We start from the raw sequence: 22977 nt of genomic DNA, 5'->3' as shown, positions 1-22977 counted from the left end.
ACATAGAGCAAAAATGACAAATTTTTTTAATCAATTTGTATTTTTCATAGCTAACAAACCTGAGGTCTTAACAATAGGATATTTTCCAAGTGCCAGCTGGTAACTGTTTAAAAACGATCAAAGATTGTAAGCAAGGAATCTGTGAGATCTGGTAACTCTGCACGTATGAGGTGATAACTGGTCAGAGTTTTCCCAACCCAGGAACTAAGGCAGAGAGACGGGTGGATAGAGGTGGGCAGTAAACATTAAGACTTCAGGTTTGCTAGCTATGGAAAATACAGATTGATTAAAAAATTAAAAATTTGTCATTTGTTCATATGTGAAACAAACCGGTCTAAACAATAGGGTAGCCTTATACTTGGTGGGAGGTACAAGTATCCTAAACCAGCTGGGAGTTAAGCCATGTGACCACCCCTCTTGGAAGAAAGTGTTCTAGAGAAGGTGGTTTCATGCCCGTGAGCATATAGGTAAACAGATATCTAACAACTTGGCCGTCTGGGTTGACATACGATGATATATGAGCAGATTCATTGCAATCAGGGAACCAAAGAAAATTCTGACAGTTCAAGTAACAAACCGTATACTTGCATGGTTTTTTATCACTCCTTACTCCCCTTTGCGGTAAAGAGAGGAGTATTTGCTACTGAATAGAGGTTTGATATTTCCGAGATCATAAAGCACACCAACTTTCAGTAAGGTTACCTTACTCAATTGTATCAGACCAGTCCAGCATATGACGTGTCTATTCCTCAACCCGACTGTAGGAAGAAGAAAGTAAAAAAAAGAGAAAGAAAGAAAGACACCAGTCAACTCACTTATTCTCTCTTCCACACGATCATCATAGGTAAGATACAAAATACCCTATTAGGGGTAATGGATGAATTACACAACTTGTTAGGCAGCTACCACAGGACCTATGGAAAACTTGTCCAAAGATCTGTGAGCAATATCTTTCAGGTAAAAAGAAGTGAACGTGGACTTGCGCAACCAGGAACCAGCGCTCAAAATTCTATGAACAGTAAAATTTTTCTTAAATGCCAGAGTGGAACTTACACCTCTTGACATTGTGTGCTCTAGCCCACACAGACTCAGTGAGGGAACCATCAGGTGAAGAATAAGCCTGCTTAATCGCCTCACGTATCCAGAATGAAACAGTGTTCTTGGAAACTTCTTTCCTAGAATGACTAGTGCTGACAAAAAGTCTACGACATCTAGGTCTTAGCTGACGAGTCCTTTAAGGTACCATCTTAGGGCTCTGACTGGACAAAGTAAGAGCTCCTGTGGGTCATTGTCCACAAAGTCATTCAATGATGGAATAAAAAAGAAGGCAAATCTGTCATCACGTACCGAGGAATTTTAGGTTTTGGCCACAAATTCTGGGACAAACTCGAAGGTCACTGACCCCAAACCACTGGTATGCTTTAGCGCCAAATCTCTTGTCAGATGAACGACGCAACGGCTCAAATGGAGCTCGAGTGAGGCTTCTCAGAACAAGCGAAACATCCTATGCGAGAGGCTTGAGTTTCCTTGGAGAACAGGTTTGTTTGAAACCCCTGAACAACAAGGAAATCTCCCAAGATAAGAGATGTCTACTCCTATCAGGCATAACACCAACCCTATTGCTGCTCGTTAGCCTCTGACAGCAGAAAGAAATACCTTTCTCATTTCTTAAGAAAGATAAAAGAAAATGCTATCCGCTGAACAGGGGCTTTAAGTGGAGAGAAACCTTGTCGACGACACCAATCTCACAGTAGACTGCCCATTTCCCCTGGTAAACTGCTGCAGAGGATTTTCTGAGGTAACTGGACATATGTCCCACTGCCTCCTGAGAAAATCCCCTCGCTTGGAGGAGATACTTGATATTCTCCATACATAAAAAGACGGATTCTACCAACTGGTGAACTCTTTCGACATGAGGTTGACAAAGTTGTTGCCATGGAGGAATCTCTCTTGGGACCCGTGCCAGAAGAGACTGAAGGTCCAGGAATCACACTGCTTGAGGCCACAGAGGAGCCACCAAGGTCATCCTAAGATTTTGAGAACCCATTACCCTGTTCAGAACTTAACAGATCAGGCAAAATGGAGGGAAGGCGTAAACCTCGAGATTGTCCCAATTGTGTTAGAAGGCATCCTCTGCTAGAGCTAGGGGATCCGGGACCACCAAACAGTAAGGCTTCAGTTTTCTGCTGAATCGAGTTGAGGAGGTCTAAACCCGAAAAAGCCTGTCTGCTACGACCTGATGCAAAGTTCATTATTCCGTGCCCAGGATCTGGTTCAGACGACTCAGTTTGTTGGCTATCACATTCCTCTTGCCCGGAATGTACCTGGCAGAGAGCTTTGCCCAGTTGTTGATTGCCCATTGGTGTAATTCCTTTGTCAAGTAATGCAGGAGATGAGACACCAGTCCCCCCCCCCCCCCCCCCGTTTGTTCACATAAGCCACCACCATAGTCTTGTTGGACATCAGAACTACTGAATGACCTTCCACTTTCTCCCGAAACTCCTTCAGCCCCAGGAAAGCTGCCTTCAGCTCCAAAACGTTGATGTGAGGAAGCCTGTCTTCCGTACTCCAAACGTTTGACGTAAGGAGGTCTCCCAGATGAACTCCCCAACACGAGATGGAGGCATCTGAAAACAGAAGGAAATTCGGAGGGGGAGAACGTAGAGGAATTCCCACCGAGATATTCTTATTGTCCAACCACCAATGAAGGTCTTGCCTCACTTCCTTGGACAGAGGGACTCTGAAGAGGAGAATTTCCAGCTGGGGATCAGAACTCTTCCAGTCTCCAGGGTGACAAAGGGGAGTGCTCCGAACACTATTTTAACTTGCAATCCTGTCTGTTCAAATCTCTGAAAGTTTGTAATGTGAATATTTGTAAGTAGGGTGGTAAGTTGATAGTAATGTTATTTGCATGGGTTTTATCATCCTCATTAGTAATTATAATGCACTTTGCCTTTTTGTTAAATGTTGATAAGTGTCCTATCTGATGGGTGGTGTTGGTAGCTGCTGGACCACTGGTTTAGTATTTTTTAATTATCAATATCTTCATTTGACTATCTGTTGTTAGTTAAAGAAAACTTGGTCCATTTCTTTGTGGGTCTCCTGCTATGAAGAACAGAGAGAGGACTCACCTGACACCTGACAAAATTTTCAATGGTGGTCTTTTTGTATCAGGTAGGATGCTCATTTTGGGCATTTAGGCATAGCTCACGTTTGGTGAGTTTGATGTATACCACTGCACTGAATCCCTCTTTTGCTTGGGTAACCAAGATGTCTAGAAAGGGTAGGTAACCACTGTTGCTGAATTCAACAGTATAATGTAGGCTGCTCTATTCTTCAAAGATGCAGCAGAGTTGCCTCAGTGTTCCTTGTGTATTTAGACAGCTTCTGGATATGGGAGAGAACATGCTTCTTGGTCTTGCCCTTATAAAAAAAAAAGAAAAAAAAACACACACCAAAATGCAACCTCCTGGCTACATAATGTTTTTAGCTCACCGGGACCAGATGTACATAAAAAAAATGGTAAGCCATGCAATTGTCATTTGGTGTTTTTTGTAAGTTTTTATGTGGGAATGATCGCAGAATGTGTTTTCTTCTTAATCCAGAAGCCACTCCATCTGTATATGTCAAGACCAGCAGCAGTCAAAAGGTGGAGCAAGAACAACCTGTGTTAGGATGACACTATTAACCTCTATTTTAAAGACAGAATGCATTATAAATACTTGAGAGGATGAGAGAACTTTTGTGAAAACATTATTACAAATATATCCCCAGCTAGTAACCAACAGAAAATTAATTTGGTAACTATCACCAAAATAAGAGAACAAGAGATTGAAATGCAAAAAATAACCATGCCCCTCCTCTGCGTACTTTGTCATCCCAGTACGAATGCCATGTCCATGGATGTCCCAGCTTCTATACAGCTGGGATCATGACACTGTACCTAGAAAAGAGGCTGTCGTGCCGCATTCAAGAAAAGGCCATCAATAACCATTGACAGATATCCATTCACAAAAGTCGAATAATATATATAGATGTTGTAAAGGAATACATAATGATAATTTCAATAAAACTTGTTTTACATACTGTATGCAATTATGCGTATTTAGTGCATCATGTATTGTCATATTATCGTACATAATTTATGAACAGCAATCAAGCACCATTTACATTCTTTTAATGTTTACTTTCTTAAATTTGTAAATTATTAGAGATAGGTTTACAAATGTAACTTACTTAATTTGTAAATTTCTAAACCGTATATAAAATGAAGTAAAAATGTGATTTCGCCAGTAGTGGATGTTGCTTTGCCTCTTCCAAAATGTTTTGTGGCCTGCTTATTATTAATTTCTTCAGCCATAGCTACAACCATCAATTTTGTGGCGTACAGTTACTTTCATAACTCTTTCCTCTCTATGTGTGAAGGCTGAATAAAGATTTTTATTTTTATTTACGTAAGTAACCATTAACAGATAGCACATTTTTAACATGTCAACAACTGTAATGCAACTTCATAAAAGTGTTAGTTACGGTAACTGAATTAGATTTTTTACGTCAGTATACTTGTTATTCATGCCAGTGTCTTGCACACAGTAGTAAGTGGTTGTTAATAATAAGAAATAATATAAATTCTTAGACAAGTCATAAGGCTAGTAAGACTTGATTTAATGTAGTCTGAAGACTTGCATTTAACCTAATGAATTTTAGCTTCTACGCCTTTTTCTTGGTTAAGCTGTTGAAATTACACATCGTACTAGTATACACAGCGTATACGATGAAATAATGTTTTTGGAAGAAATTGCATAGATCACATGATACACGAGACTGTATACTGTACACAAGTATATAGTACAGCAGTAAATGAAATAAGCTTAATTTTATCATCAACTGTATCCGTGATGTTTTCTTAGATGATGTAAAAGGGCATTTCCATATTGTTTGTAGGAGGGCATGGTGAGCTACTAAAATAAGCAATGTTTGTGCCCTTCTATCTAGAGTGCAAATTTTGTGGTCCCCTAATACACTTCCAGGGTCTTCTTGATATGGCAGATGATATCTTGGTGGTAAATCTGTTGTTTACCCTCACTTGCTCTGCCTTGTCAAGGTCCAAAAGAATAACCTTCCAAGCAGTGAGGGTAGACATGGCTCTCCCTGATTTACCTTCCAGAATATTCACCCTGGGCTTTAATGCTCAAGCCAGTGTTTGTTTCCCTGGGGTGGACTGCCAAGTAGAAGTTTGTACCATTTTCTGTCATACATCCAGAAAAGGGAAAACCTCTCAACACAGTGAATGTCCCTCCAAGTAATGGAGTTAAGAGAAGGCTCTTGAAATAGGCCCTGAAAGGCCAATTTCAAGAGAGCCTTCTCTTGACAGGGTAATGCAAGTGTTGGCTAATAATGTATTTGCCAACAGAGATGTCAACTGCCATGCATCTTAACATCAGATGTCACTGATGACGTAGTGTTGATAGACGGGACTAGAGGAGTTGAGCTGAAGGTAGAAAGATGGAGACAAGCACTTGAAGTTCAAAATTTGGAGACAAGCAGGATAAAGACTATCTGTGGATGGGAAGAGAAGGAATATAGGGAACAGTGAAATTAAGTTAGGACAATATCAAGTGACCCTTGCCCATGTCTGTTGATTTTAACCATGTGTCAACGAGTTGAGGCTGAGAATAAGCACTCATGTACCTTATCCATTATTCTGCTGCCAATGCTCTCTGATGCTCATAATGAGAAGGCCAAAATTTTTGGTTGTGGCTCTGGCTTTTATCCAAGGAGGTGCCTACTTACAAGGCAGCAGGTACTTGTACCCAGATCTTGGCCCAAATTCAGGTACTACTAGCTGAGCCCACTGGATCCGGTGTGTGCTAGGGGGCAGGGATGCAATTCCTTTAAAAATATTGGCATAACACTCCCCAGTTATATGTATAGCCAGACTCATGAGAGCCAATATATGCAACAAATCCATCAATAAATATAAAATGGATAGTCATACCTTATACACAGATGACCACCCCACCACACAGCATCTTGGCAACTGACCACCCTCATGACTTAGCCATGCATTTCAGCATTCAAACATGTAGATCCAAACTTAACTATATGTATCAGTATGCAGTCACACTAAATGACCTAATGATTATGAGGTTCAGGGCTTAAAGCCAAGCACTGCAACCTATCAGGGTAATTCAACAACTTTGAATTTAATTGCCCCTAGTGGACGGGTAACATACTGTATATTTCCACGTATAAGACGGCCTTTGAATCCTAAAATTAACCCCTAAAAATTGGGGGTCGTCTTATACTGCAATACTAAAAAAGATCAAACCTTGAATTCTAAGATGTGTATCTGTAGGGTTGCCTCAGCCTCAGTGCTATACCCTAACCACCAACTTACATAAAGATTTACATTATGAAATAAAATTATAATAAAGGTAATAAAACCATTTTACCATATATGTTATAGGCATATCTTCATAACAAATCGCCTGTTGGAGGAATAATTTGAAATCAGTGAAAGAGATATTTATCTATGCAATCCTAGCTGAGAAAATGTAAACATCGAGTTGCGGTTGGCTGACAGCAACCTTTAATTTTCGGTAACCTTTAAGATTCATTAGTAGTGTAATTACAGTAGTAATAATTGTACGCAATCATCATCTGCCTGAAATGTTCGATAACATAATGTATGATAACATAATGTATGATAACATAATATTTATTTTGCATTAGAGGTTTGTCATACATATCACAAGATTGATTACATGTACCACGATCTTAGGGATTCCAGTCTGGTTCTGGCGAGTTGACTTCGGCTTTGTTGATATACAAATCATCTTGTGTACCATTCATGGGATTTAAAAAATTGTTTTATGACTATATTTTCACGTTCCCTCCGTGCTTTTATGATAAACGTAGCAAACATCAAGTGAGGCAGCATGCAAAGCTGTTTGTAATTTAAAATGGTAACTGTTTCGAACATTTCAGGCAGATGATGATTGCGTACAATTATTATCGTTCATTATTGTAGTATTATTTGCGGTTGTTTGAGAATGGCAACGAAACAAACAAAATAATGTTTCCCTTTACTTCGTCCTTCTGTATGAAAAACATATACAGTGGTCCCCCCGTATTCGCGGGGGATGCGTACCAGACCCCCCCGCGAATAGTTAGAATCCGCGAATGTTTGGAACCCCTATAAAAACGCTAAAAACAGCCTATTTTGTTAGTTAAAACTTAAGAAAAACCACTACAAATTTTCATACTTGGTTTTTTTAATAGTTTTATCACAAAAAGTGCATTTTATGATGAAATTGATAACAAAAACCAGGAATTTGTGGATATTTCTCATAGAAAAATACCGCGAATGCGCGAATTTTCCGCGAATAATGCAGGGAAACATTCCCAAGAGAAATCCGCGAATGTGTGAGTCCGCGAATCCGGAGAACACGAATACGGGGGGTCCACTGTAGATTCGGCTTTGTTAAACCCAACTATGATCATTTACGAAAGGAATGTATGTATCTCTTGATTAAGTTCCATTCAGCAACTAAAGACAATGATGATATTGGTAAAACGCGATCAGCTGAGACTGTAAACAAACCTAGAATGCAAATGGCGCATCATCATTTTTTTTTATATTGTAATGCAATAATACATGTAACATGATTACAGTTAAACATGTTTTATTTAACTTTTAATTTTTCTCAATACAACTATCATTCGACTTTTGCAAGTAGATATCTATCAGTGTAATAACCTGACTGAGGCAATTCTCTCTCTCTCTCTCTCTCTCTCTCTCTCTCTCTCTCTCTCTCTCTCTCTCTCTCTCTCTCTCTCTCTCTCTTTCATATCGATAGTAATATTAATGATACTCCTCCATCCTCCTCTACAAAATTCTGGTTTTTAGAATTCTGAATGAAGCAATTATTGTAAACATGTATTGGCATAAACAACCGAATGGAAAACAGCTGATTGCTGACGCCATTTACCGTAACTATCGAGTGTTTATTAAGAGCTCCGTTAAAATTGTTAAACCCTGCTGATTCTCAGTAAGTAAAAATAAGATAAATTTTTGTTCATTTCTCATGCAATGGAGATCTCAAGAAAGCATACTAGTAAATTAAAGCTGCAGGTTATAGCCGAGGGTGAATATAAAACTAATAACAGCCAGGCGTCAGTGATGTTTGGAACCGGAGAAATCACACCTACTCAATGTTTATACAAGGAAGTAACAAGTCATCATTATTATTAATATAGTTGTACTGTTTAATTAATCACTTTTCTCCAAAAAAAAAAAAATTTCGATTTGTAATTTAGAAGTTGTCCTATACTACAGATATGAGATGAATTCATGAAAATTTGCCATGATTTTTGGTATAGTCTTATCTGAAGGTCGTATATACGCGGAAGTATACGGTACATATATGTTCACATACAGGCAATTCCGGGTTATTGGCAGTCTCGGTTAATGGTGATCCGGTTTTATGGCGCTTGTCTCGCGCAAAATCAGCAATTATGGGGCAATAAGGACCGAGTTTCAGTTTTTGGCACCATAAGATTCTGAGAATAGAGTTATGGTGCCATAACACCTAACAGAGGCGCCATTAACCGAAACTTGTAAATTGCCAAGTTTCAGTTGCTGCCAGTTTTCGCTTATCAGCACCCTGCTGAGAACGGAACCCCATCACTAACCGGAGACTGCCTGTATAGCTTGTGGTAAAGTCTGGATAGCATACATGTGTATTCAAGATTTAGTGCCATACAGTTTGAATGAATTTTGTAGGAAAAATGCTTCTAGTTCCATATATCACTATAGGCAACTCTTCAGATCACTGTATAAGAAACACAGTGAGCTGAGAGAGATGCAGTCTTGCTTGAATGTTGTCACAACTTTCCCATCCAAAGGTGCATCATAAATATTTGACAATAAATATATAGGGAGTCCCCGGTTATCTGTGGAGTCGGTTATTGGCAATCCGGTTTTATGGGGCTTGTCTAGCGGCATAAAATCAGCGATTTATGGAACCATAACAGGCCAATTTCTGGTTATCGGCACCATAAGGGTTCTTATGATGCTGATAACCATTATCAGCACCATAAACGCCATTATGGTGCCATAAATCACCAAGTTTCGGTTAATGGTGTTTTTTGCTTATCAGCACACCTCCGGGAATGGAACCCCGCCAATAACCGGCGACTGCCTGTACTCAGAATTTGTTCCTGGTTTTAGTTCTTATCTGTTATGTATTATATTGTCTGGGCTGTAATTATAATTTAATAAAATAAATATTAGGAAGAATACTCAGAGAAAAGAGGTCCGCAAGGGGTGGGAAATATTCACTTTCAATTTCCTGTTGAAGGTACAAAAGTTTTTTTTAGATATTTTTTTCTATTCCTTGAGTATATACATATCTTCCCCTTTCCATTAATTTTTTTTATTTTTCTGTGCCATCCTTAAATTTTAGCCCAGTCATTGGTGTATGCATTAGCAAATTTTATCTCGCACTGTGAGGGTTAAGAAACCAAGGGCTTTCAAAAGTTTTTAATATCACATAATATATACAATCGTACATAATTAAATATAGTTCAAATGTAAAACTATATTTTGTTAAAAATCTTGGTTTTTCATTTGTAGTTGAATATAGAACTTAGGCCAAAGGCCAAGCACTGGGACCTATGAGGTCATTCTGCGCTGAAATGGAAATTGACAGTAAAAGGTTTGAAAGGTGTAACAGGAGGAAAATCTCGCAGTTGCACTATGAATCAAGTGTTATGAGAGGGTGGAAAGTAAGATGAAGAAAGAGAATATAGGCGGAGGTACAGTAAAAGGAACAAAAATGGTTGCAGCTAGGGGCCGAAGGCATGCTGCAAAGAACCTTTAGTATTGCTTACAGTGCACCACATGAGGTCCACTGACAGTACTACCCCCTACGGGGCTTTTCACATGTAGCTAATAATGTTATTTGCAGTCATTTAAACTTTAAAATTTCTGAAATATCCTTACCAACCAGATGTTTATACCACAAGGGGGGTAGTGCCATCAGTACACCTCTTGTGGTGCACTGTAGTCATTACTTAAGGTTCTTTGCAGTGTGCCTTCGGCCCCTAGCTACAATCCCCTTTGTTCCTTTTATTGTACCTCCTTTCATATTCTCTTTCTTCCATCTTACTTTCCACTCTCTCCTTACAATCTATTCATAGTGCAACTGCAAAGTTTTCCTTCTGTTACACCTTTCAAACCTATTACTGTCAATTTCCTTTTCAGTGCTGAATAACCTCATAGGTCCCAGTGCTTGGCCTTTGGCCTAAATTCTATATTGAGTTCAGTTCAGTTCAGTTCAGATGGTTATAAATGGAGCAGTGCACCAGGACGTGCTTAACAGACAAAGGGCTGTGTGACCTGGTACTAGAATACTGGTTCCTGTCAAAGAAATGTTTTAGGTCAATCATGTATGTTCAGTCTTAAAGCAGGTCAGATTAATTTCAAATTTTCATAAGCCAATCTCTTCTTGAATTCTTTTATCTTATTGGTGGATAGTCTGGATGATAACCATCACTATTGCCATTTATAGAGAATATATAAGTTTTGATCAGAAATTTCCAGCTTATTGTATTATTAGCCTTCCTGTTAACTAATACATTTGTATGTATAGTATTCCTAATGAGCAGTAATCCAACAAAACAGAATAGATTTATGTTATCAGGGAAGTGAATGAGCCACTCCTAAACTTTATGGATTAAAGGGATTCACAAATTTTTCTTGCCTCTAGTTCCAAACCATAGACTGTGGCAGTTGCTTCAGCTTTAAAAACATAGGAATAGTCGAGTAATTTAGTAGCATATGACCCCTTCACATAGATACAATGTGGAACAAAAATTTCCATGTTGAAGTCAAGTGACAACATGGCATTCTATAATTAAGAGGACTAATGACTTAATAACAAAAACAAAATAAAAAAATATTAAAAGTCCAATTCTTTCAGCACAGGCAAATTTTTATAGATACAACCCTTTACAATTTAATTTCCCAAGCAACCAAAGTAGGTATTCATTATGAAGCCCTCTAAAGAAAATAATTAGGGAGCAGCCAAATATGAAGTCACCACCACCACTGTATAAACACTAACTAAGCTACAAAACTTATGGTAAAAAAATAAAATTCTTTCTGCATCATTGACCCTGGCAATTGTGATGCCAGATAATTCCCTATCAATATGTCTAAAAGTTGTTAAAGTGACTAGGGGAAAAATACCATTATATTGCCCGAGTCAATTTCAAGTTGTACAGTACGTACATGCATTAGAACTTGCTACCATTTTCTTTGTATGATTTTTTGTTTGTAATAAGCCATAAGTATCATCTGGCAATGTTGTCTTTCAGGTAGTGTGTACTATATTTCTTGACGGTGAAAACGTGAATATTTAAACATCAAGGATGCATTTCACTGGGCGACACGGGTCATTGCTCAGAAATAGATTTTTCCTCCGTCAAAATCCCTTTTTTATGCATATGATAGATTAGCACTCCAAAGAGAAAATATACAGTAGTCTTACGTGGAAAGCAATGATTGAAATTATTGATGATCATTTCTAGTGACCTACATGATTGTAGCAAAACTGACAGTTACATTACAGGAAGTTGGTTCAGAAACACTAATATGAAAGTGGTGGTAATGATCATGACATCACTTTGCCAAGTAAGGTTGTAATATTATAGGTTGTCCAAAAGATTCCTTTATTTTTGCCAGGGATTCTGGCATGGAATCTACTGTTGAAAATGAAGAGGACCTAGTATAATACTTAGAAAAGTAATACATGCTATGTTAATTTTTTTTCAGTTATTTTGAAGGAATTGAAATATCTAAAAAAAAAATCTCTCAATGAAAAGGTTGCAAGATACCAACACATGATGCAAATGGGTTTATTGATTTTTTTTTACTATAATGATGGTAATATATGAATAATGAATGGTACAATGATATTTGTGCATCAGCTACAATTGGTTTTAGTTATGGATTGTCTTCTAAACAAAGGATGTTGCCTGTTTACAGATAGTATTTCAAATACAGTACTAATGTTATTCTTAATTTTAGTATAGTACATATTTTGAAAAGCTCTATCTCAAAAGTATATGATAATAGTCAAATTGGCTTGTTTTGTTACTGATAAAAATCTATAGGAAATGTTTTCATTTTATCATCACCCATACTTGGTACATGTCAGTGAAAACCGCATAAACTAACTTTAAAAAGTTACAATACTATCTACTTATTTTTTTAATACAGTATTGCCTGTATTTTGGCAGATTCAGACAAGATGAATGAAATGGCAGCTGCTTGTGAATCTCCTCCAAAGAGTGTCCTTAAGTTCGATGATGAGAAAGAGTTCCCACCAGTGTGAGCAAATTTTTTTGTTTAGTAAATAAAAAAAATATCTTTTATATTATTATTTTGGCCCTTTATTGGTCAGAATTTGGTTAACCTGAAGCACGGAAGTTTCTTTTGTATTTTCTGAATAGCATTTAGGATTTTTAAGGTATGTATTTTGACTGTTGGCTATTCCTTTGTACATTTGTAATATTGTGATAAAGCCTTCCTAACAGAGGAAATATATGTAATATTAGTAATTATATTCACAGTAGAATAAGACTGGCACTCATGATTTTATATTTTTTTCTTTACATTTTTTCCATAACATCAGAATGTTTGCATTCATTCAGATTACAGAAATAGCAATGCAAGGTGACATACTGGGAAGGATTGCTCAAGTATAGGTACTGAAAATTTGCACACCTCGTGCTTTGTGAAAGGATGTAAATTAAGGTTTTTTTCATTTTTTTTTACTAGGACATACACAAGTCACAGGTATAAAAAATGTCTGTTATTTAAAAATAAACATTGAAAACTTAAAGGGCTGTAGTGGCATACTCATTTGACAATCAGCTTGTAGTATTACATGCTGTCATACTTTGTAAATTATTCATTGATAAAGTTGAAAGTTCCCATTTTACTGACTGGTTAAAATAAGAAGATACTTTAGATGGCCTAACTATACCAACAGTGATTGTCATTATTAGATATTACTGTGAAAGCCAAGATTCAAAAGTTGATATATTTATAAAAAAAAAAAATTGTTGTTTTTACAGTAAAACATGTTTCTGGTATGAACCCATTTATCATCAATAGTCTTACTCTATGGAAATGGCTCTCAGTCACACTAACTTAATATATCTTGAAAGAAGAAAGATTTGAATGCACATGCCAAGCTAACTCTCCAATGGCCAGGAAGGCAAGACATCATTCCTCCAAGGTAACTTTTCTCAAAGAGTTGGGAAGTACTGAAGGTTCGTGATTATGGATCTGTAAATTTTGTTCTGACAAACCTATTCATAAGAAAGTAGCCAGAATCATAATTTAGGAAGAAGCGATGATGAGGAGTCTTGGAGGAGATAAGTAGACCAACATTTAAGAAGTCCAATCCCTTTTCTAAGGACAGGCAGTAGGGCAGTAATTGAATCATTCAGTATTATGGCATTTCTGTAAAGTAATCGATTTGCCATGGAAAACAATCCCAACATGGTACTCCCTCCATGTGTTCAGGCGCAAAGGTAGAATTTAAATGAACACATGCCTCCATGTGTGCCATGGCCATGAAGGGTGAGTATGTAAAGGAGGAAAATGATGGACTCAAATCCTATCAGATGGTTTAATATGACACAGCAACAATTAATTCTAAGAACAAACATTTATTCATAACACACAGGTAGGATATTGCAAAGATGTGCTGACAGCTCCTAAGTGCCAGATCTAAGGATGGCCGAGAGCTCCAACTTAAAACCTAGGGAAAGAAAGAAAGAAAAAGTTATTTAATCTGGCATGAAAACTTCAAAGGCCAGTGATACTTATAAGGCTATGTAATGTAAACTCTTCATATAAAAAAACACTTTTAAGGTAATAAAAATAAAAAAGTATATAAAATCAGTCTTTTACAGAAGGCCAATTTCTGAAGTTTATTGAAAAATGTGCAGGAGTTCTAGTAAGGTTCCAAAGATTGGGAAATTCAGCTACTTCTAAAGTCCTAAGTATTGGTTCATTCAATTAACAAGTGCTTACCTGTCAAAGGGATTAAGCAGCCATCATATTATAACTGAGACAACCATGTATGTGGTGTAATGAAATGAAGAGTTGGAAGATTACCACTTCAGGTTTTGGATGCATAACATTTATACATCCACATTAGAGCACAAAAGAAGACCACTGATTGAGGGACCAGTCCACACACACTGAGCAAGTTTGCTGATGGATATATTTCTGGGCCTTACGTTGAAGGGCATTTCAAATTTGGGTCTTCATCCACAGATGACATGCAAGAGCTACTAGACTTACCCTCTGAGCCACACAAATATGTTGAGTCATTAGTAAGGTAAATAGTATATTTAGGATGGAAATATTAATCACAGTATAATAAAATAAAGTACAAAATAATCTAATATTAAGCTCAGCAAAAATAGTACTGTACCAATAATGAAATGCTGAGACAGAAATAGAGAACTGATGGTAACCATACTTTAAAATGGTCAACAAAGATTAAGGAAAATAAAGTAACCAAGTAATTTGTTGTCATGGCTGCTTTGAACAAAATAAATAAAAAAAAAAATCCATGACTTGGGAAATTACTGAAAATACTACATATAGTAATAAAGCTCTGGCAGATGCACTATCAACTCCAAGGTCAAATCAATTTTTGGAAAATTAGGCTGTCAAGCCAAGCACTGGGACATTCTGCCACTGAGCACTTCAGACAGTAAAAAGAGGGAATTAGAATGACTGGACATCAAGCTACGAAGATTCAGAAGTAATAGAGTTTAAACAGCAAGATGGAAAAAAGAAGTTGGAGTGGAGGTAGAACAAAGGCTAAAAAGTGAGTGAAGCTAAGGGCAGAGAAGATGCTGCAACACCCTCATTTTAATGCCCACAATGCAATACTGAGATACACAGATGTCATTACCCCCTACTGTGGACTGGTAGGTAAAAAGTTCTAAATTAATTGCACAATACAGCAAGGTGAAGCAAGTTAACTCATTTACAACCATGCACAACACATCCAGGTGAAGCAAGTTAAGTAAAAAATTTTTGATTAAAATCAAATGAATGGCATGTCAAAGTATTGCTATTGATAATCCTGGAAAGCAGAGCTGGTCTCATTTGTCTTGTAAAGGAATAATGCCTTGCTTCCTGGACTTTTAAAGTGTGTGCTAGACATGTGCAGTGGACCTTTCAAGATTCATCCTACCACCAAGTAGATGTGTCTAGGGCAGTTTGTAGAGTAACTATGGGTGATTAGTATGTTTGAAAACCAAATTTGTATTAAATGGTAATAGGGAGATGCATAGATCATTTCACATACCCAGTTGTATTATAAAGCAAAAGAAATTATTTTAATATAGCTGTTCCATATTCATAGTTTGGTTGAATACTTTGACTGAGCAGCTGTATAAAATTGCATTACAATAGCAATTTTAAGAACTCAGTGTTGTTGAAATTTTATTTCTGAAGAGTTTAGCATGTCTTATTAAAGCTAGATATTTTTAGAATTTGGCTTCAATGGCTTTGTTACAGTGGGATTGGATAGCAATGTACCTTTCATGTAAATGTGCATTTATATTAAGAAAGCATCATTTATACTTCTAAACCTTTTGTATTTCAATTACATTTTGTGTATATTAGTATGATTATGGCTTGGCATAATTACGTAATGGAATTGTTAAATCTGTTTGCTTATTGTGTACAAAAATGCTTTTTATTCTGTATATTGTACAGTGTATCATGATGAAATATTTGAGATAAAGTTTAACTTCCAAAGCATTGTTTTATTTATATGTACTGAGGCAGACTTTTCTGGCATGAAAAGTTGCCAAATTAAATTCTTCCCACAAAAATTTCATGTAAATTGGCCCAATGAATTGCAATAAGATGATTACTTTAAATGGGGTATACTTTTATTACATCAATATTGCTAGAGATAGCTATCGATGAAAATTCAGATAGCTACAACCATATAACCTATATAATCTGATGATTATATGTGTACTAGTATTGTTGTAAGACAGTACAGTATGGTATAAAGTTGCAAGCCAAGATTAAGACTGAGAATTTTAATTCTATCTACTGCACAAAAACAACAATGTACAGATTGTGACCTATATGTTTTGGTGATTAAAAGATTTAATAAACATCCTAAAGGCTGTGAATGTACATATGTGGTTGTAAATTTATGCATTCATGGCTATACAAACTGAAAATAGGTAGTGGAGCCTTGTACGTATAGAAATTTTAAATTAAATGCCTGGTATGTTATAACCACATTCCAGTAGTATTAACTAAATCATAACATTAACTTATCTGTAGAGGTGTTAATCCTCGTAATCTACTAGTACCATGGTGCAGTAATAAAACATTGGGATTTTTAATAAATGCCTTTTATTGTAAGGCGGTCATGATGACATGCACACCTTTCCAAAGTTCCTGATTTAAATTATTTAAGAACATTGCAACATCATTACCTTTTTAACAAATGCCATACTGACCTAGAAATTTTACAAGAATAACAGAAGTTATTCATCATTATAAGCTTGACAAAATATTTACAAGACTTATAGTATATTTCTCTTGGTTCGTGTTTGAAAGTTAGGAAATATAGTTAAACTCAACTTGTTTATAGTCTTTTAAGAACATATCAAATTTTTTACGAGTTCTATTTACTGTAATGCATTCTTCATTTTAAAGTACTACACCTGTACTGTGATCACTTCCACGTGTGCTCCCTTGTAGATTACCATACACACTTTTAATGATTCTAAGCAACTTTTTTACTTTGACAAACTTTCAAAGAACACCATTTCTAGTGTGTTCAAGACCTATGTGTATAGTATTTACATATTTTTGTATTGTGAAAACTGGGGAGTACAATGTTGAACATTTTATGTCATTTGAACTGAGGTGTGCATGCATAGACTTCAACATTACAAACCTGTACATCCATTAAATTATAGCAGCAATACAAATCCTTACTTTTGGCTTGCAAAGCCTGATTGAATAAATAATTGCTAATCAAACAGCATTCCATCTTAACAAAATGTCCTGAAGTGATAATGTAAGAATTTTTTTTATACTGACTTTTAAACTTTTCCTCACAGTAACTAATTTAATTATCTATCATTGGCATTTGGTGAAAGCTGTCTTTAATTAGTAGGGTTCATGCTTAACCTTAAACTGTAATCAAATTTATGTATGATGGGAGGCAGAATGTTATGCCTGCTAAAAATACCCAGTGTCTATAAGGGATAAAATACCCTTCTTTCAAGTTTATAAGGATTGGGAAATTCTCGGTATATGTACATAAAATGCTACTAAATACAGGACTAGCCATATCCTGCATTTTAAAATTTGTAGCTTGATGTTTACAGTGTCTTGTAAAGTATGCCACTCAAATATATGTTCAGTATAGCATATATAAAATGCCAATAGTATTTGTTTTAAACAACTATAATAGTTTCCGTACTTTTTGTAAATATTAATTATATGGATCCTCTGTTGAACCAACTTACTCTCCCAATAGTTACTAGTGATAAAATCACTTTCAGGTAACTTGTCTTACCATGAATATTATTTATGTACTGTACTTTGTCATATATTAAAACTCAGATGTAATTTGTTTTCATTTTTTGAAAGCAACAATACCAATCATACTAATTGGCAGACTACTTTCATTTTGGGCATTTTTTTGCACTGTTCTGGAGATATGTTAGTGTTTCAACTTCATTAATCTACTGTTAATGACATTTCAGTTACTTTTATTAGCTCTTTCCCAGTGTGTATATAGGCAAGCTTATAGATTTGGATTTTGTATTTCACATGTGAATGTGAAAAAAATGTTATGATCTATCGTCTACTTAAGTTCAACTTGCATTTCTACTGTTGTTTTCTTTTTCCTCTATGCTTTTGCCAAAATTCTTTGGTATTAGCAACCCAGAAATTATAATGATCTTTCAATAACTAGCTTCTGAATATACTGTAACTAATAATGAACACTAGACTTCGACCCAGATTATTGAAAGATTACAAAAAATACATCTAATCACAATCTCCTAAGTTCTGATCTGCAGACTGATTTGTTTCAAATAAATTATCTGGTGTCACAACAAATGTCATTGACTTCCTAAAATCTATTAGATGGAATTGTTAATTTATAAGTTATAAAGCAAAATTGAAATAATAAAGGCTATGTAACTAATTAAATTAAATATGAAATATCTGGTGTCCCAATACCAAAGGCCATCAACAGTGGAAAACCAGTTAATGATTGAAAACAGTTATGAATACTTTCACACACAAATGCACACACTATCATAGAACACTTCATACAACCTATAAACCCGAGTGAAACATTTAAATACATGATGAAATCAAATTAAAATCATACAACTCCTAAGTTACTTTTTATAATGGCCAATATTAAGTAACTATGCTGGTGTATTATATATTTTGTTAAGGAGTTGGCACCCTCTATAAACCTGAAATGGCACCATGGTCAAAGGTTACTTACTCTCCAAGCACACTGGAGGAGAGGCAATTCCCATTGACATAAGATTCTAAGAGGAAATCCATCAGGGTTTCCTAAGACTGGGACACTTGGTCAGCTAGTGTCTTGTATAGTTAAAAAGACCAGTCATTCATTACAGGATGGTTATAGATTCCTCGCCATTAGAGATTCATGGGTCAAACACATGTATTCAGTCCTCAGATGACACAACAGATTTCCCTTTCCTAGGCATGCGTCTTGTGAGCTCCTATGAGAATTCCTATTACAGCTGTGAGGACGTAACCAGGAAAAATTATTGCCTATACCACAATTAACTAAAACTAATAATTCTAAGACTACTAAGTGCTTAGTATCTGCACTACCAAGGTCTGTGGGAAATCTCGAGATGGGAGGGGTCCAGAGGCCCGGAAAGCAAAGCCACCTTTTGCGAGGCCGTAACTCTTTTCGAAGAAAAAGAATACCAAAGGTCCCTCTTCTTCAAAAGTCCATAGGTGGAGAGAGATGCAAACTCTGCTGCGCTGTCTTGTACAGCCTTATCCGTTCACGAAAGCACGCTCAGGAGGTCTGCTGAAACGGAGTCAACCAAACCTGTGGCGTTCCCTATCTTCTTGGCGAGAGCGCGCTACGCCCGCCGTCCAGTCGAGGAAATTGAATACTTCAAACACCTTAAACAAGCTCTTGACGAGGTGGTCCAATTCCGCCAAGAAGAAAACTCTGGGTTAATCTAAGTAATGGAGACACGACAGGTATTTCTTGTGAAATTGCAGTTTCCTATAGTATTTTGGTTGCTTATTAACAATTTAACGTTGGTTTTTGGGGTTGGCTGTAATTAACTTAGAATTTACCTTTGAACTATATCCTATGGTAAGGGGGACCCAATGGGAATGCGGGGTTTAGGGTGGGCTAAATCACCTAGGAGAATTATGCCGTACAACCAAGACCACCGAGATAGAAGGCCTGTTCGATGTGACATCATGACGTGATGACGTCGACCCTGGTGGTCCAAGGCGAGTGGCAAATCACTCCCAAGTCCCGACTCTCGATCTTCCTTCCCTTACATCACTTGGAAACGAGGTGTTTTCGTGGTTCCATTGTTTTATTTATGAACTGGAACATAAAACTTATATGGCATCATGAGGTAGCGAGCCAGGGATACATCTAGTGTCTTTTTTTGGACGAACTTACTGTGGTAAGCAGATAAACTCGGCAATAAGTTCACTGCAACAGGTACTACCTATATATTTGACTTTTCTCTGTGAATGACTTTCGACTTCAATATAAATACAGTCTGTATTCTAGGTAGAAATGGTGAGCAACAAGATCAGAGTCGAATAGGTATAGGCTAGCCTAAGTCAAAGAACTCCCAGTGTAGCCTATACCCACGCAGTAGTCAGGTAAGGCAAGCAGCATATAAAAAGTTACCAACAAGCAAAGAAAGGGCTAACACATCAAACAAGTAAACCTAAGAAGGGTAAACTTAAGTACTGCAAGTGCATAGAAACCCCAGAATGCTGTAGCCTATACTATGTGGTAAAGCGCATTATTACAATGACAAGGGCCCTGTGTCAGGTAAGAAGGTTGCAAACATGATACCTATGTGATAGAACCTTCAGACAAGGTACTCAAGAGTTACATTAGCACAGACATATAAGTTATAGGTTCATTACAAGTTAAGTATACAGTATAGTGGTGGGGAAATATGCAAGTTTCCAATGACAATAGTCAAAGGCATGGGAAAAACCTTTTGGGTCTAGATGGGTTAAGGTGTAAAAAAGTAGACTGGCATAGTATTCTTAGGGTTACAGGTTCAAAACAGGAGCCTACAGTAGAAATTTCACTAACCTAACCTAACCTTTTCTCAATGCATTACTATACTCTTTTTTTTTTTTTTCTTTTTCATCTGCCCATCCCTGTGGTGTTTTTGTATGGTAACACTGCGTCCCGGGCTTTAGATAGTTACGCCGTGTAAGTTTTAGGTAAATAAAAGGATATCTGGGTGTACATTTGCAACTGAAAAGTGTTTTCATAATTTACTGTATGCGAATTACCCTGTTAATATTCGAAATAGGATATTATTATAATCGTTGAATGTAAGCTGAATGTAACTCTAAAGCCCGGGACGCAGTGTTACCATACAAAAACACCACAGGCGGATGGACAGATGGAAAAAACAGAGTATAGGTTTCATTGCTCATATATGCTATACACTAAAAATATTAAAAGACCATCTTTGTTCTTCCACAGGTAAAACTTCAGGACAGATTAGTGAAATACCATACTTATGACACAATGCCCTACCTACAGTTAAGCCTAACTGTACATAACATGTCACTGAAGTATATCACTTAGGAGATCTCAAGATTCCTACAGAGGTTCATGATACAAATATCATTAAGCAGATATTCAGTAACTCCAGAGGGCTGATACTGCTGAATGTGTTTCTAACTGCAATATATATTGCATTGCTGTTATAAAACTAGTTATTTCATTTATGGCAATAATTTTAGCTCTAGATAATGACAATAAATTTGATTATTCACCAGAGCTGGTAATATTGTGTTTTTGTTATCCTAGTTGTTCCTAAAGTGTCCCCATCAGGAGAGTGTTTTTTCAAACAAGTCTGCCCAACATCATAACAAAAGGACTCAAATTTTCTTATGTACATCAAGAGTAAATGTAAATCATTACTACCAAATGACAAAATAGTGATACTGATGGCGGATGAAACTCACGTATTTAATACCATATTTTCGTTATAAAGGCAAAAATATTATTGGTTCAACCTTTGGCTACAGTTAAGCTGCAACAGGTGCATTTTACTTTATGGGAACAGGTAAAGTCTAAATTCATGTAAGTTGCACAAATTCCCAGTTATAGCATAAAAGCTGATGTTCTGCACTGCACACTGAAGAAAGTAATTATAGGCGTAGAAAAAAATCATTTTTACAGTGTTTTGCATTGTAACATCATAATGCTATAAGTGGGAAAGCATTGTCCTATTTTCCCAGCATTCCACAGCTGTCTATTGTGTATCCTCACCCATTTCAGAGTAGCACATGCCCTTTTTCGTGTATGTTTCAGTAAAATTGTTAAAATATATCAGGAATAATTGGCTTGGCCAGAAAGTTATAAATAAAACAATGAAGTTACCTCAGTTCTCCTTTGATGTCAATAATTTGGAAAACGAAATTTGGTCATTATGCACCATTCAGCCCTTTGAAAAACTTCATGATATAGATGTTTACTCAATGAACATTCATATAAACTATCATTAAAAGCATTATCCCCCTACACCTTTGAGAAACAAAATGTTCATTTAGTTTTACAAATATCTAATGAATATACCGTTCAAGCTATACTAACTATTGGAAAAAATCACTCCATTTTTATTCAGGATGCAAATGTCAAAATTTTACATTTGGTCGACAATCATGAATTTAAACGTTTAAATGTCAAAAGGTAAATAATAGATAAGCTGCACAATAAGTAATGAAGTTTGTAGTACAGAAAAACAGAAAAATTAACAATATGGGTTTCTACTAACGTTTCATTGAATAATTGTTGTTCAAGAAAATATCTATTGTAGCCAAAGAGAAGGTTAGAAAATTTAAATACCAAAATAATGACTATGTAAGAGAGAATTGTTTCATTCACATATAGTAGAAAGAACCATGTTTTTTTAGTGATGTAAACCTATGCACTGCTTTTTATTCTTTGATAGACATTGTATTGTAACTAAACAAATTGTTTTGGTTCAGCATTTTATATTAATCTTATAACTTGTGTTTCGAGTAAGTATTATTTGATGTACACTAATTAGTGTAGACGAGAAAATAAGTAAATTAATAACTGGCAGACCAAAAACGATAGATGTTGGCGAGGGTTGGCAGCGTAGTCAGTGCTAGCAGCTCGGACCACCCTTGCTTATGTCACAAAACATCGAACAGACCTTCTATCTCGGTGGTCTTGGTACAACTTCCTACGGTAAGGGCCCCGATCTGAATAACCATTGGTTCCATGCAACGTAAAAACACCATACAAACAAACCTATGGTAAGGGGGACCCAATGAGAAAGCGGGGTTGGTTGGGGGGTGGGGGGCTGTTAAACACTTGGGATAACGTTTTGCCATGTTACATCCTCTTATTTATGGCACTTGAAACGCAAAATATAAGCGGAAATATGCGACTTAGCCAAATCTTCACCCTCATCTTCCTCGTCCTTCGAAGAAACCGGTGAAAGGTCGTCAGCCGTCTTAGAGGAAATACCCGCCAGAGGAGCTTTCTTGACGTAACCCAGAATCTTTGTTAGGTGGTTCTTCAGCGGTGCAAGAGAGGGGTCATCTGATACCGCAACTAAGGTCTGCTGTTGCCG

At 36.5% G+C, this 22977-nt stretch overlaps 1 protein-coding gene across 1 annotated transcript in view; it reads left to right on the top strand.

Annotated features, from left to right (window-relative positions):
* The window catches only part of LOC135212041 (WD repeat domain phosphoinositide-interacting protein 2-like), a gene marked incomplete at its 5' end in the record, with an annotated part of 110075 nt that extends 92100 nt beyond the window's left edge, over positions 1-17975 (top strand). The window contains one exon of the mRNA XM_064245349.1: positions 12310-17975. Within this exon, the coding sequence (XP_064101419.1) occupies positions 12310-12404 (95 nt within the window). The remainder of the gene's footprint in view (positions 1-12309) is intronic.
* Positions 17976-22977: the final 5002 nt, after the last annotated feature.

The sequence above is a fragment of the Macrobrachium nipponense genome, chromosome 40 (assembly GCF_015104395.2).
Source record: "Macrobrachium nipponense isolate FS-2020 chromosome 40, ASM1510439v2, whole genome shotgun sequence".
Taxonomy (NCBI): domain Eukaryota; kingdom Metazoa; phylum Arthropoda; class Malacostraca; order Decapoda; family Palaemonidae; genus Macrobrachium; species Macrobrachium nipponense.
This window is presented reverse-complemented; position numbering and strand designations above follow the sequence as displayed.